Here is a 17,362-nt window from a genome sequence, read left to right on the forward strand (position 1 = left end):
TATTGGAATTCCCTGTCCAACGACTTTAAAGAATCTACAAACCTTAATATTTTTAAACGCAAACTTAAAAAGATGCTCATTTGTCAATACTCCACACCAACAAGTCAAGTTAACACATAACCTAAACTAAAAGCTACATAATAACTTAACCTTTAACTACCAATAAATTTGTCAAACTTTACTTATAAAAAAAAACAACAACACTACAACATGATACAATACATTACGACCTGTGCACCTGCCATGTTCCTCTTTTCATTTGCACTTTTTATTTGCACCTCCCTTATCTCCCTCTTTCTTTCCTTTGCCACTTTTCCCTCCCTATTATGATTTCGTAAGTACTTTTTTGTGTGTTACCACTGTAATTATTATTATTTGAATTACTTTCTCTTATTTTCGTTGTCGCTTATTCGTTTTATTTTGATATTTGTGGATTACTTGTTTTAAGTTTGTCTTCTGTGTCCGTCTCGATTTTTGTATAGAGTTGTATATATAGTTTGTTTATAATTAGTATTGAAACTAAGTTTGGGGGCTTGCCTTCTCTACAAGCTTTTGCTTTTCTTGGCAAGTCCCTCCGTTCATTTCTTGTTTCTTTTCATTGATAAAATTACTGCAGCAAATTTTAGTTTTGTTTAATTTATATTCAACATTTGTTACGAAATTTCATTGATTTGTCTGTATTATCGATTATATTGAATATGTATTGTTACTTTGATTATATTTTGAAAAAAATTGTTGAACGAAAATAAAATCTAAATCTAAATCTAGCATGCGTCCATGTTACCCCCCCCCCCCAAAAAAAAAAAAATCAAACATTAACTTGAACTGAATCAAAAGCATCCAGCTGATTCTTTCATTAATTAAAACCAGCTCATCCCGGCCATATGCTGGATGTGTTTTAGTTTTTAGTGAGTGTGACCAGGGGTGCGTTTCATGAAAGGACTTGTCGGACGTTTTATCCGACAAGTCCCATTTTATCCGATAGTTACCATAGTAACAGTACCTCTCAGACAATCAACATCAGAGAAAGATGTCAGATCTGACAACTTGTCGGATGAAAATGTTGATGAAACACTCCCCAGGTCAATCGAGTAGAACAAAATCACCAAATGATATATAAAAATTGAACCAGAAACTTCACAGAGCTTGTGAAATTATATAGCAATTTTCCCAGAATCGCTCTATTTGATGACTATTTATTTTTAATATTAAGGTAATATGTTCTTTTTATCTCTAGTGGCATAATGAGCTAATATCTTGATGGAAAGGGCGCAAAACACGGGCACATGCGTCGTGATTTATTCTAATGAGCGAGGAACTCAGATATAAAATCTTAAAAATGGCAAAAGGCAAAAACAGGGATTATAGTTATGATCGTTCTTGGCATTTTTAAATGAAAAAAAAACAATATTACAAACAATTTTCGACTTACAGTTCAAAAAGCTTGATTAACAATTACTAAGTAGTTTCGGGGGTTAAACATAAGGTAAAAAGTTAATCTCTGGGTAGATTTTTATACAAGATTTGCTGTTGTTTTTCCCCACAAACAAACATAATCCGATATATTTGGTGAACCGTTTTCAATTTTTTTTAAAGGAGGGGTGGTCTCATTCCCACACGGCAACGTTTGTGTGCATCATTTCCTGGAACTTTTACCAGGAAGTGCTCCTATCAAGTTCCTGAACTACCACCAGCTATATGCTCACCAGACTATTCTTCCAATCCCAAAGTTAGACAGTCCTTGGCATAAATCTGACTTCCATTACCGAAAGAGCTATCTTCGGAGACAATTCATTGGATATTAATTTACACGAGCGCACCCCAGCACCAATTGGTGGATAGTTTACCACGGAGCGTCCTGTGAATGAGCGAGCGTCGCGTAAAACAGCTGATGGCGTGTCAAATTCGAGATGCTTTCAAACTTTTCTCTTGATGGGAATAATTTGGTTTTCAAAATAACAGATATCATATTTTGACATCTTCGCGAGAATGTTCATATGTGTCTTTGGTATATAGAACCCTTCGAATTTTTGAAGACAGTTGATTTGACATTGTGATGCTATCGAGAATTTGATTGTATTTCATGATCTAAACCGTTCGAAGAGGGAAGATATATTTTATAAGGAATAATTCCTGATTGCAATTTAATTTGACATTATTCTATGCATCATGAGGATAATTGGATCGTACCTTTTTATTTTTGCAGTGACGATCGCTACCATTTCCAGTAAGTATAATTAACAATTAATCAAACATTATATAAACCCCTCTATCGTTGTAGACCTATCACTAAAATCTCATTTTAATCATTGCTGATATCCACATTTTTACGAACGATTTCAACCAATTTTGATGAGAGCCTGGACCACAAGGCGATAATTAACGTCCACTGGTCACCTATTGTTCATTAGAATTAATATAGATTTGCACTAATATATAAAAACAATACTTGAACATAATTATTGAAAGCTGAAGTTTCGATGATGTATATAAACACGATACCTGTTTACCTTTTTATTATAGACCTACTTAAAATTAGTTTCAGTTTATTCATGAATTTTATTTTATTTTGAACTAAATGTCGTTATTCTCGAAGCGTTACTAATGTAGGTAAGCTTGTATACTAACTAGCTTACCTTTGTCAATACACAATCATGTAGGTCATGAAGTTAGCTAGCATGTCAATTGAGTATTGCGTACTTACGAAAAAAAAATACGTAAGGAAATTCAAAGAAGATGTGTATCAAAATCTTTTAAAATATCATAAACATACCTTTCACCAAATATGCCATTACCTTCAAACTTGAGGAGGGGACGGGGGGGGGGGGGGGAGGTGTTACGGATTAGTCATTAAGTCGAAACCAATAATATTCCAAATAGAATAATATACAGCAAGGAAGGTATTTACTGAATTAATGTACCAGTGATTGAAATAAAAACAAAAAGAAGACACGCGACCGCATGTCTAAATTACGATAAGATATTTTTTTACTCAATATTTCTCGGAATGTAACAATATTTCTAAATACATCATTACAGGTTTCAATGCAGAGGAGATCGTTATCATCAACTCCACACCGCTGGTGACGGGGGCCGTTACTCGCTTGGAGTGCCTGGATGCAAGCGGGCAGCTTAGCGGGGGCCAGTTGACCCTTCAGAAGGTGCTTCCAGCGGATGAAGGATTACCCCTACCCCCTTCTACTTCCCAGATAGATCCTAGCCGACTTGAGACATGGTGGAACTCTAGCTGGGCTGAGAGTCGTTATGGAGTTTATTCCTGTCATGGTCTCAACAAGGCTGACAAAGTCATGACCATGAAGATAAACCGAGATGGTAAATATAATCAAATAATTCCATCAATGGCAAAAAGAAGCTGCTGAATAAATTATTATTAAAAATATATAGGCAGAATAAAAAAATTAATTGATAATCTATTAAACTAATGAAAAGTGGAAAGACCTTGTGGAAAAAGTTCGTTCAAGAAAATGAAAGTCTTCTGAGGTAGCCTAATATATATAAACAAAGTAGTTTGATCCTCTACCACCAGAACAAACAAAAAAATTACCCCCCCCCCCCTCACAGTAAGGGCGTGGTTGAGATGCACTTTTCAGGCCTATCGGATTTACGCAAAAGAGTGAACGAAATGAGAAAAAATGGAAAGTGAAGCACTAGAAGAAAAAAACACCGAGGAAAGACACTCACGAACTTAACATTTGGACCACGGACACACAGTTACCGATGGTGTCCTCGGTCACAGACCCATTGCAAATGGTCCCAAATTATTGGCTCTTTAATAAAGGAGTATGTCCCAAAATGACGACAACGACGACGATGATTAGGATGATGAAAATTATAATGGAGAGGAAGGCAAAGAAGGAGATGACGATGATTATAATAAGAATAAAAAGGAATAGCAGATGATGAAAAGAGGAAGAAGAACAACAACTAGTAGTAGTAGTAGTAGTAGTAGTAGTAGTAGTAGTAGTAGTAATAGTAGTAGTAGAAGTAGTAGTAGTATTAGTAGTAGTAGTAGAAGTAGAAGTATTATTATTATTATTATTAGTAGTAGTAGTAGTAGTAGTAGCAGCAGCAGCAGCAGCAGTAGTAGTAGTAGTATTAGTAGTAGTAGTAGTAGTAGTAGTAGTAGTAGTAGTAGTAGTAGTAGTAGTAGTAGTAGTAGTAGTAGAGTAGTAGTAGTAGTCATAGACGAATCCATGGGACCATGCATCATATTCATAATAACAAAAGTGCTTGAAACGGTCCAGTTTTCAGGCCTTGATATCTACAAACTTTGCGCTCCCATTAAGCTTATTAGATCAATAAATACGATAATAACATTTTTATGAATTCCTATAATAATTAAAGTGTCCCTTTTCAGAATGGAATATGGACAAGTTTCATCTCGCGCTTAGGAAGAGGAATAGGAAGATTGTCATCATTTTCATATGATGACGAATGTTCTTAGAATGTCGCATCATTCATTAAAGGGATGGTCCGGGCTGAAAATATTTATATCTTAATACATAGAGTAGAATTCACTGAGCAAAATGCCGAAAATTTCATCAAAATCGGATAACAAATAATAAAGTTATTGGAGTTTAAAGTTTAGCAATATTTTGTAAAAAAACAGTCGTCATGAATATTCATTAGGTGGGCTGATGATGTCACATCTCCACTTTCCGTTTTCTTATGTTATTACATAAAATCACATTTTTTTCATTATTTCATACTTGTGTGAATAATATGTCTCCCTTATAATGAAATAAGTTGCAGCAATAAATATCTAATGCACTAAATCAGTTGACATTCCAATTTTTCTAGTTCTTGGAGGAAAAAATTTGAATAAACCTATTTTCATATAATATCAAATTTCATATAATATCAAATATCTTCAGCTCGCGCTTCGCGCTCGCATTATTGATCTTCAAGCTAAAAAATGTATTTAGAATACCCAGATTCTAGGTCTTAATCTAAAACACGCTCATGCATGTTTATTGAGATGTTCAGTCTGTTCTTTATTTTAAACGTATCCAGTTTCAGATCAGAATATCAACAACTTTCTGCTATCGCTGCGCGCTCGCATTATGTAGGAAGATACCAAAGTGCCCAGTTTTCATGATTTACAAAGCATGAATAGAGTGTCCGTTTTTAGTTCAAAACCTCATTTTTTCCGCTCGTGCTCGAATCAATCGTTTAGTTATATACCTACCCTGTTCATGATTACAAAAAGTGCTTAGAATTCAATTTTTTAGGTCAAAACGTAAAACAAAATTCAGCTCGCGCTTCGCGCTCGCATTATTTAATTGTTGTAATAATGTCTTGTCTTCATGGCTAACTACAAACAGTACTTAACATGTCCCTTTTCGATCAGGCTAGAACGTATATTAAAACTTTATTTGGTTACATATGCATCTTGTTCAGGATCACAAACATTGTCCAGAATGTTCAATTTTCAGGACGAAATGCATGAACTTTTCAAAAGTTTTAGCTCGCGCTATTTAAATAGGGCTTATGAGATTATTGTATATCTATGTTGTGTTAAAAGAATAAAGCTATAGTGACTTTTAGGACTACCCCTTCTAAGAAACCAAAAAAAAAATCATAGGGAAAAATATGGGTGAACAACCCCCCCCCCCCCCCCCCTGTTGGCGAAAGCTGAATCCGCCCCTGGTAGTAGTAATAGTCAAATGGCTGATAAATTTTCAATCACATTCCTTTTTTTTCTAAAAATCACATTCATTATAATGTTACTATTATTCTTAAATACACATTTAAACGTGTGTTCTTAAAAAATAAATGACCACCAGAAATGCCATCGAAAAAAGTGGTGCAATTACTTTGGTTCAGAGTCATCGGAAATTTGGGTGATGACCATCAAGGACTACGGTGACGTTATCTATACAGGAAAAAAAGCACAAAAATTTTAATCCTGAAGGTCGAAGGATGAGTCTTTGAAACGTAATAGGCCTGCAAAATGAATAATGTTTGAGATGAAAGAGGGTCAAAATGGCGCCTAAGTTGTCTTGTGATATCATCAACGACATGACTTATACATTTATGAATCAAGTTCGTTTTTTTCTTTTTCAGGCACTGGGCCAGACGGTAGTGTAAACTTTTATTATTCAAAGTTGTCGGAAATTTCCTCAGTGACCATCAGAGCTGATATGTAGACAGGAAAACGTGTAGTTAAGGCTGGAGTTTGAAAGTTTGTTTTAAAAGCGTAGTAAAACGAAAAGACAACCTTGTGATACAGCATGAGCGTCATTGGTATAGTATACAAAATGGCGCTGGGGTGGGCTGATAGTTGGGTTTGTACACCCATGTCAGGGAGACTTGTGAGTATGGTAGTATTTCCTGTTGTAAAGGAAACTGACTGAGGTTATGACAGGAGGTTTATCTATCCATGCTTCCGTTGGATAAGCCCGAATATATGGACCAGTTTACATCAATACCTGGACTTGATAACAATAATCATGGATAATAAATTTGAGAAGTTTTGTGGACAGGTGAATCTGTATTACTGATCGAGTTATTACGAAACTTTACGTTGGGGCCCACTGGGATTATCGATTAAAAACGAAAATCCGACTTTACTAGAATTTTGATATTTGAATCTTACCTTAGAGCTATCAAGTTGTAATCTTTTTGTTTCTTTCATTTGTAAAACTAAATCTTATTCAAGCTAAGGAAGTGTAAACGGGGTGTAAAAATGTAAGACAACAAAACGTAGACGCGTGAACCGTCACCACTAAGTCAGCTTCCAACACCATCACCATCTCCCTTATTATCCTTATAATCATCATCACAAAGGGTGTGGGTCGATGGGCCCAGAGGCTTTTAAAGTAATGATCTCATTCATATCATAATTTACCTACTGATGTTCATTTCATTAATATTGACGAAAAGTCACCCTATACTCCCAATAACAGATTTGTCCTTTTGTTTTCGACGTCCTACATGTATAGCATACAATGCAATCAGAATGACTTTATAAGTGTGTGTGTGTGGGGGGGGGGGGGTAGGGGTGCTGAGCCGAAAGTGGGGACAGTAATAATATAATATCATAATATAATAATATAATATCAAAATCAGATGGTATTTTATTAAAGGAGAATGAAACCCTTGAAACCAGCTGAATCCATATCAAAGAGAAAAATCAAAGAAACATATTGTTGAAAGTTTGAGGAAGATTGAATGAATAATAAGAAAGTTATGAGCATTTAAATATTGAGATCACTAATGCCATGTAGTTCCTCCCATTGGCAATGCGACCAAGATCTGTGATGTCACACACGTACAACTCCCTTATTACTTTAGTACTTATTTCACTTATATTCTCACTTTTATAGAGTCTATCACAAGGTGAGGTGTTCTCTTTATGAGAGGACAAGTACAGAGGTTTCACAACATTATATCATTGATGAATCGTTTGTTATATGATTTGAATGAGCAAAAAGAGATGTTTTGGGGTATATTTTCAGTGTCCAAAGGGGAGAGTTGTTCATCTGTGACATCATAGATCTTGGTCGCATTGCCAATGGGAGGATCTCCATAGCATTAGTGATCTCAACATTCAAATGCTCATAACTCTTCTATTGGTAGTCCTATTTTATTCAAACTTTTGTTGATCTTATTCTTTGATTTTTCTGCTTTTACAAAAGCTAACTTGCTCCAAGGGTTTCATTCTCCTTTAAATGTTTTGTTCACGTTTATTGAAAAAGTGGGGACTGGAGCCCCCATCCGGTTCTTCGGCCCCTGGCATGTGGAATGGATAAATGATCGATGAAGAAATGTTATGATGCATTCAATATTTGTTGCAAATCGACGGTTGAAAAAAATACCAGAGAAGTCATAGAAATAAACAAACAGGCAGACAGAAAATGAACTGGAAGAAGTTAGGCCCTATATTATCCATACATGCGTTTCCAAAAACTTGAAATTCAAGCAATAATCGGGATAAAGATAAAGTGAAACTATACTTTAAACCTTCAGAAATATCCACTGTCGGATTAGAGTCCTTGCAAATTATGACGTAGAAAGGATTTTTTTTATAAACACTATCGATGACCTGATGACTAATTAATTGTGATTGACGTCACCATGTCCTGTACACTGGTGTGCTTAGGACGAGAATCCTGCTAAAACACATTTATGCTTACATTTTATCACTCTTTTGAAATAGTGACCCACTAAATGTTCACTTCATCATGCCACTGTTTAACAAGTCCTCACTCCTGTTCGTATTTCTTTTATTATATACCTCATGGACTTCAAAAATTTGCGCAACACTGTGGCGGTATACTATACACCAAATTAATTTTGTTATGCTTCTTCTTGATATTTGTTTATGTTTTCCCTTCAATTACTTTTTGCTGTTAATATCAAGAAGATACCATTATTTTGTTAGGTGCTTTAACATGTTTAAAATATTTTGCTCTTGAAGTTCATGATATCTGTCGGTATTTGTTTGATAACAAGTCCTCACCCTTTTTGGTATTTTACATTTCTTTTGTATAATCAAAGGAGAATGAAACCCTTGAAACCAGCTGAATCCATATCAAAGGGAAAAATCAAATAAACATATTGTTGAAAGTTTGAAGAAGATTGAATGAATAATAAGAAAGTTATGAGCATTTGAATATTGAGATCACTAATGCCATGTAGTTCCTCTCATTGGCAATGCGACCAAGATCTGTGATGTCACACACGTACAACTCCCTCATTACGTTAGTACTTATTTCACTTATATTCTCACTTTTATAGAGTCTATCACAAGGTGAGGTGTTCTCTTTATGAGAGGACAGTACAAAGGTTTCACAACATTATATCATTGATGAATCGTTTGTTATATGATTAGAATGATCAAAAAGAGATGTTTTGGGGTATATTTTCAGTGTCCAAAAGGGGAGAGTTGTTCATTTGTGACATCATAGATCTTGGTCGCATTGCCAATGGGAGGATCTCCATAGCATTAGTGATCTCGACATTGAAATGCTCATAACTCTTCTATTGCTAGTCCTATTTTACTCAAACTTTTGTTGATCTTATTCTTTGATTTTTCTGCTTTCACAAAAGCTAACTTGCTCCAAGAGTTTCACCCTCCTTTAATGTAAACCTAACCAATTTACGCAACAATGATGTTTCTGTCTTGTTTAGGCGTCATCTGTTTGTTATTGCTCATTTAATCTTGAAGCCATCATTCCCATGTTAACGCTTTATTATTATTATTTTTTTTAAGGTTCATGATTGTTTGTGATTCTTTGTTAACATCTGGAACGGGCCTTGTTTATAACCATGGCAACTACTCTACCATACATCCTTCTCTTCTTATAGTGAATAAAGTATATTGTTGATGCAGGAAGGCGTACATGTTCGAACGTGCTTTGCTGCATGACTAGTACTGGGAAAAGTAAAAACAAAGAACTAAAATAGGATAAATATGGCCAATAACATAGCTATAAAATCTAAAAGAAAAGTTTAAGAGCGTGATCTAGACTTTACTATGGTATATAGAAAAAAAACTTAGAATGCACCTTGACACGTTTGTGTAGTAATGAATCAAAACATCAAACTCGCCATGAATATGGAGCCTCAGGTGCTGTTTTCTTTGCTGGTAAAAATCAATCGAATTGAGTACAAGATAAATCATCATTATTCTAATTTATTTGACATTCCAAACATAACAAAAACAAGATAATACAAAAAATAGTACATAAAGAAAAATATAGTAAGAACAAAATAGCTCCCACTACTGCATTTGAAGTTGTCTGAAAGTATAAGAAAAAGAAGTGAGGATAACAATATAAAAGTTGAAGATTTATGATTCGCAACTCCTCAAAGAGCTTGCGACATAATATAGATCTAGATTTTGGATGAGTTTACTATTCCTTGATCAGTTAACTTGTGTTTTCTGTGTTTTTTAGAAGAAAAGCTAAATCTGTGAACGTTCATCTTTTCACATTCATGGGAATTATTAAGCTTTTTTCACGCATATGAAATTACAGGAGGGGGAATAATATGAGAACACACTTATAGGCCTATCTTGTCTATTCTGTATTTTTAAATGAAATGTTGTTGAATTATAAACGTGGTATGAATCTCTATCGCTACTTATACAATTTTACTTGTTTTGTAACTAAACGACAATAGTCATATCAATAGCACATCGATGTAAAGTTGAACCTAATATCAAAATTTCATTTCGTAGAACATTGGGCAAAAAAAACTGAGGAAGCCTACTCACTTGCGAATAACACTTTGAAAACTATGACCCTTTCCTACTTCATTTCAAATTAAAATACATTTTTCGCCACCTTATTTGCTGTATATTTCATTTTAACTTTTTGATATATATATTTAATTCAAGGATGATAGAAATCATTATCGAGACAAAATATCGAGCGTGCATTAAGCCTGAAAGGGACATAAAGTAATGGAATACATTGTTATATAAGATAAGAAATATTATTTACATGAGCTAACCTAATAAATGACAAGATAAAAGTTAGCTCTTATGAAACTTACCTCATAATTTCGGTAGGGTTTGGCTTTGAAAATGTTCGCACTGATCTGCCCCATCCATATACCCTAACGGCTTCCCCAGAACACAGTCCGGGCCATAAAGCCATACTCGATAATTGCATTGACGCGTGCTGCAAGTGGTGATATACTTTACTTTTCGTTCATTAAAAAAACATGGCACACTCCAGATACATCTCATTTGATTAACATAAAATCAAGATAATTTGATTTTCATTTGCACCATGTCGCCTACTAAACAGCACTCCTGCGAGTTTCTCATTCACATCGATGCGATTTAAAGTCATGCTCCAATTATGAAAACAAAAATCAACTCAAATAGGCAAGTATACTCTTGGGGAAAAAGAAGACAATTTAGAGAAGCAACTCCATGCAGGTTATCGGACGAAAAATAAGATTTTTTTAAAAGCTGAAATTACTTTATCTTTCAGATAAGCTCCATTAGTAATGTAATTATGATACAGACGAAGGACAAATTAGACCCATCACACATAATGACTATTTTTCAAAAATAGAATGAGAATTTTCTTTTACTATGATACTTAAAACATGCTATCAATGCAAATGAATATTCTTTAGTGATAAAATGTGTTGTAAGAATCTAGGTGCAGATTGATGACCAAATTTCCAATTTGTGATTTACATAAATAGAGCCATTTTCTCAACACCTCGACTGGAAAACAGTGAGGTGCAATTGTTCCTTATACATGTCATAGCTTTCCATTATAGGGTTGGATGAGTTTCTCATAATTTGTTCGAATTCGTGCAAATAACCGGCTTGAGACTGATGAAACACCGTTTTCATTTGAATTCGGTTCCACGTTGTGACCGGGTGCTTGGTGCACGTCTCGGGTCACGCCAAGCCCCTGGAAAGGCGTGTCTGGAGAATGCATTTACTCTTGTTACCATGGAAACCACTTTCCCTGTGAATGAAAGAACATCACCTCGTCAGCAATGCATGTTGCGGGTGTTGCTGGGCGTTATTATTAGATACAAAACATGGTAACACGCTCCGTATTTGACTACAGTGTGATCTAATGAGTCTAGCAGATCAGCCGATCTACTACGAGAGTAGAAGAAGGTGAAACAGGGTTTATTTTGATTTCCATCAAAATAAAAGACTCTACCTTCGATACCATACCTCTTGTCATGACGCATATTGACCATATTCTGGATGAGTGTGTAATTATCATAGATATGAGTGTATGAAGGGTGTGTGCATGTGTGGGGGTGGAAATCTAAATTTGTGGATCTTTTCGGAAATATGGGCTTTACATTTCATCAATTAATGAAATATTTTGTGTATTATTTTCTCAAACTTATCCTCTCATTTTTTTAACGAGAGTAGAGTGAAGGTGTGGTTCTCATTCCATCTCTTTTTGACATTTTTTCTGACATTCTATAATGAATTTTAGTTGAAATGTCTGAAGAATATTTTTGGTTACTAATTTTCTTTTGTAGAAATCAGAACCAAAACATTGGAGAAAATGAAGAAATGTGGAGATGCGTGAAATTATTTACTTTTTTTTCTTTGTATTCCAAACGATGCAAGATATGCAAGTAAAAATTGTCACTATAAAACTATTCAAGATTTAAAATCCTATTTAATAAGTTCCAAAAGAAAACAGTGCAAAATAATTACAAAGCTTACATTTTATTGCAGTATCATAAGTGAGAGTAAAAAAAATTATTGGACGATTTATCGGTCAACATCCATGATTCCTCTCAGTAATAATTTACATGATCATGATTTATGATGACATATAACGTTATCTAGAAACGCCATACTTCACCTCATGAAATATTATAAAAGCGACTGTCTTTCCTGTTTTTTACTTTCATTTAAGAATGAAACCGTTTACATCAACGTGAAGGAAAAATCCATAGTGATATCAACTTAAACAATTTATTAATGAACACCAGTTTTTCATTTCATTATGGTAGATAGTGAAAATACTAAGCTACATAGCTAGGTAACATGCATTCTTTTATACGAAATAAACCATAATTGATTGATTTATGATTTCCTTTCAAAACTTTGTTGATGAAATGGAAATCGATTTGAATTAATTGTTTTTACCACTTTTTTTCTTTATGCACTCGTTTGTTTGCAGCTCAAATCAAACCAGAACACTTCACCGTTACAGCTAGCCCCGGTGATAATGTCACCATCACCATGCAGATATTGATCAGGACTCGAACCCCTGATTACCTCCTCTGGGCCCATAACGACCAACCCCTCCCCTACAATGCGACCCGGTTTGGCTTCAACGATAGATACAACATACCAGCAGTGGTAGAGGGGGATGGTGGCATCTACCAGGCTTACCCCCCAGATGACCACACCCAAGGCGGTTATATGAGACTCATTATTAGGGGTAAGATGGTGGTAACAATTGTCGGTACAGGTAGCGGCTGGCGGTGCTGATTTTGTTTGTGATCGTAGAGGTAATAGTAGCTTTGTGGTCATGATGGTAGTGGTAGTGGTTGTGGTGATGGTAGTAGAAGTGGAAGTGGTTGTAGACATGGTGTCGGCTGTGTGGTGGTGGTATCGGATGTTGGTGTTGTTGGTATTGGTGGTAGTAGAGGGGTAATATTCGTTTGTGTGGTGGTGGTGGTGGTGGTGGTAAGTTGTTTATTGTGGGGTTAGGGGTAATGTTGATGATAGGAACAGTAGATGAGGGGATTCCCTACTTGATATAACATATTGTGACACTTTGTCATCACAGAGCCACTATACTATGCTTAACACGATCACTTTCTTAAATGAAAACAATTTCATATAGTGACTAAGACTTGTGTCCAAACTGTGCCACACTGTATCACACTGTGACAGTTATGGTGATCATGGTAATGTTTGTAGAAGTGATGATGGTGGTAGTGGTGACAATATGTGTCACGGAAAGGTAGCGATGACCACCGTTGCTGTGACTATAGTTATTTAATATTACTGTAGAAACTATTCATGCTGACAAGAAAACGTATAATCTTAACTAGATCCCGGTTGGTTCTAACATGAAGACCCGTGGCCTCATCACGCTTTTTAGGTTAATCATTCTTAACATGGTTCAGGTTATATAAGATAACTTTAATTTTGGCCTAATTCTAGTAATTTTGTCATTTCAGTTTATCATGACAATTTAAATGCTTAAAACTGACTATTTTGTTTCATGAATACATGAATAGTAATAATAATAATAACTTCCATTTTCAGGTTGCCCTGCTGATCGCTGGGGTGCAGGATGTACCAACGAATGCCCAACATGTATTAACGGAGGGGTATGCGATGACGTCACTGGGGTGTGTGTTTGCCCCCCTGGTTTCCGAGGAGACACCTGTGAAATAGGTAAGAAAAAATTAGTATAGATACAATGGTTTTGTATTGATAACATAAATATATTCATCATGATGGAAATAGAAATATGGTATAACTTTCTTTATTTAAAGTTTAAATACTATATTCAGGCCTAATTTGAGTTTCTTGTCTATGCTATTTATAAGAATGTCTTTAAAAGGAGATTGCACTCTGCAAGCTTGGTGTTTTACATCCAGTCTCAACACCTATGTATAATATTGAATTTGTATGTAGAAATATACTACATGTTTATTCTTGATGTACGAAAATAAACATTACATTGTAATCGTTTGCATGGATGGAAATGGAAATGGAAGTGAAATGAAGTCCTTTTTAATCACACAGAATTGATATATGTCGAAATATATTAGTAAATCGTGAAATGCATTTAACCTTTCGATATTGATTGTATTATAGTTATATTGATATTATCCTATTTCCAATTTATATTTCATCAATTGTACTGATCTGCTATATGATTCTCATTCTCATGTATTTTCATGACCTGATCTTTCACAATTTATTTGCGCTTATTCTCGCCGATTCTATCACTCTATAAAAAACCAAATACTCCGATCTTATTATTCTGATCAAATATGTTTGATTGAGAATTTTAAAAAATGTGGTGATAAAATAAAATAATTATTCATGTTTTGTATACTTTGGTTATTTTTAATGTACACTCATATCTTGTAGCAATTTCCGTGAGAATGAATGAATACGATTTCGTTGTAAATTCGAATGTATAAAACTATTTCGTATTTTTCCCGTAATATTTATTGCAGGTTGCGGCCCGAATCTATTTGGACCGAGCTGCGAGTTTGAGTGCACTGCTAACTCATGTCGATTCATGCAATTCTGTCTCCCGGACCCTTACGGGTGCTCATGTGCTACCGGCTACACTGGTCTCGCTTGCGATGAAGGTAAGATTCGTTTTGAAATAATTATTTTAATTAAGAATTATATCAAAGCTCGTTATAGTTCATATTAAGAATGTGACAAACTCATCAAAAGCTTAATTAACATATAGAGTGCAAAGTTACGCCTTTGCCTTTTTTCATTCTCGATAAAAGTTCTCTTTGAAACATTGACGATGTTATCGTTTTTTAATTAAAATGTAAAAAAAAAATATCTGCTGCAATATATATACTATATTTAACTTTATCTTTAATTTGTTTGTGTTTGAACAACAAAAGTCACTACATTTAAATCTTCTTCACCTTCACCATGAGATTTCTTTTTCCAACATGAATTCATTATACACAAGAAAATAGGTGCAATTTTGCATTCTTCAAATGCAACATCGGTAGCTCCTTTTGGGGGTGCAACTTTGCATCTCTAACTGTAAACTCAGCTACACTTTGCACCACTGACTTTGTGAGAAAGGTATACAAATTTATACTCTTTACACGTTTGAGTTGATGCAAGTTAAAAGGTGCACAGTTGCACCTCTTATGGTGCAAACAAACTGTTTTTTGGTGCAAACAAGATATAAAAATTGCAAGATTGCATCCAAAAGGTGCCGCCAGTGTTGGATTTGGGCACAAAACTTAACCTACTTTACTGTGTGTGTACGTTCATTAATTATATTTAAATTGATATCGATCATGTATAAGACATCTGTTAATTCAGCCTTCTGGAGCCGTTCACCTTTAATTGATTATGAAAAATCAAATATTAATTTGGAAAACATCCGGTTCTATAGACCTGGTTAACGTTTCAAATCCATTAAGTAACTGAGAAGAAAGCATCAACTGTTAAAACATGTTTCCGATCACGTCTTCTATCGACCGTTGTACAAGGTAGATAAATCACTCGTTTTCCTGTCTCATGCGAGGAGCTTTTATCCTCTCCATCAATATCATAAAAAACAATTGCAATATGATAATGAAATTAAGTAAATACATTTTCCGTGGTGATCATTGTGGTTTAACATATCAAGTTCCTGGAATTACGATACCCATAAGCCGCGTTCGTTCACTTTATTTTTGAATGTCACTTTGAGTACATTCATATCACGACGGATTCAGGTGTAAAACTAAAACCATGAACATTATGCTGATAGATAGATAGATGAAATGATGCAGTAATTTGTATTATAATGGTGATAATGATAATGATATTCATGACCGTGTTCACCACAAGTGTGAGAGTCTTCCTCATCTCTCATAATCAACCACCAATTTGTCAGTATTTCCTATTCAGGAATTTCTTGTTTTCTCCAGTTGAATATCATTTGGCACATCTTGACCAATCAAGAAAGTCTGAAATTAAACAACTACATTTTTAATATTTATTAACATTTTTTTCTGGTTGCATTACAGTGCATAGTACATCTTTTGCCGCAGTTGAAATATATTATTTGAAATACAGTCACAGTTTGATACAAGCTTGGGGATTTTTTTTTTTAGGTTTGTGCTTTGACACATCCATCGTAAAATCATTCGTAACCGTCCCATAGAGCAGTGGCGGATCCAGGGGGGTGGCGCAGGGGGCGCGCGCCCCCCCTAATATTTGAGCGGCGCCGAAGGCGCCGCTCAAAAAAAATAAAAGAAAAGTAAAAGAAAGAAAAGGCGCTGCTTGAAAAAAATAAAAATATAGGAAAGAAAAGAAAAGGCGCCGCTTAAAAAAATTATACACTGATATAATATTAGCAACAGTAAGGAAAGACTATCCCCCAGCAAAGTACAATCATATCATCTTCCTTATCTTTTCTTTTAACTACCCTTTTCCCAACAACTTCGCCGGTTAAAAATAATCAGCAGTGCGCTGTCTGCATATAACTGGCGCCAATCAAGAATAATCAGCGCCACCTTAATCTAAATCGGCGCCGGACAATAATAATCAGCGCCATTTGGTTATAAATCGGCGCCGGTACAGAAAAATCGACGCTGCCTGAGTTCTTAACCGGCGCCGATCAAGGATAATCAGCGCCACCTAAATCTAAATCGGCGCCGGACAAGAATAATTAGCGCCATCTGGTTATAAATCGGCGCTGCCAGAGTCTTAACCGGCGCCAATCAAGAATAATCAGCTCCACCTAAATCTAAATCGGCGCCGGGCAAGAATAAACGGCGCCATCTCGTTATAAATCGGCGCCGGTAAAGAATAATCGGCGCCTCCTGGTTCTAAATCGGCGCCAGTCAATAATATGAATTGCCGCTGCCTGAATCTTACGTGACGTCGGTAAAAATAATCAGCACTACTTGTTCTAAATCGGCGCCGGTCAAAAATAATCAGCGTCCCCTGGTTCCAATAAATAGGCGCCGGTAGAATAATGAAGAAGGGCCTATTGCCAACCAAATCTAGATCGGCGCCGGTCAAGAATGATCAGTGGCACCTGGTTATACATTTTATTGTTGAATGGTCATAACAAAGCTTATCGCATGCCCTTACAGAGTGGACTCGGGCGGGGCAGTTGCCCACAGAATGACAGATGTCATGAAATCTTTAATTTATTTTAAAAAT

General features: G+C 35.3%; 1 protein-coding gene across 1 annotated transcript; it reads left to right on the plus strand.

Annotated features, from left to right (window-relative positions):
- The first annotated feature begins 1,731 nt into the window (after positions 1–1,731).
- LOC135156049 (angiopoietin-1 receptor-like) lies at positions 1,732–15,448 on the plus strand. Its single transcript, XM_064107080.1, has 6 exons — positions 1,732–2,227; positions 3,040–3,333; positions 12,654–12,917; positions 13,754–13,885; positions 14,680–14,817; positions 15,384–15,448. The coding sequence occupies exons 1-6, from the start codon at positions 2,170–2,172 to the stop codon at positions 15,446–15,448; spliced, it is 951 nt and encodes a 316-aa protein (XP_063963150.1). The 5' UTR covers positions 1,732–2,169.
- Positions 15,449–17,362: the final 1,914 nt, after the last annotated feature.

The sequence above is a fragment of the Lytechinus pictus genome, chromosome 11 (genome assembly GCF_037042905.1).
Source record: "Lytechinus pictus isolate F3 Inbred chromosome 11, Lp3.0, whole genome shotgun sequence".
NCBI classification, from domain to species: Eukaryota; Metazoa; Echinodermata; class Echinoidea; order Temnopleuroida; family Toxopneustidae; genus Lytechinus; species Lytechinus pictus.

Coding starts and splice junctions, on each gene's coding strand:
- LOC135156049 (XM_064107080.1), top strand. CDS start 2,170: ATGAGGATAATTGGATCGTACCTTTTTATTTTTGCAGTGACGATCGCT. Junction 3,334..12,653: donor CATGAAGATAAACCGAGATG/GTAAATATAATC, acceptor GTTTGTTTGCAG/CTCAAATCAAACCAGAACAC. Junction 14,818..15,383: donor TGGTCTCGCTTGCGATGAAG/GTAAGATTCGTT, acceptor GGTGCAAACAAG/ATATAAAAATTGCAAGATTG.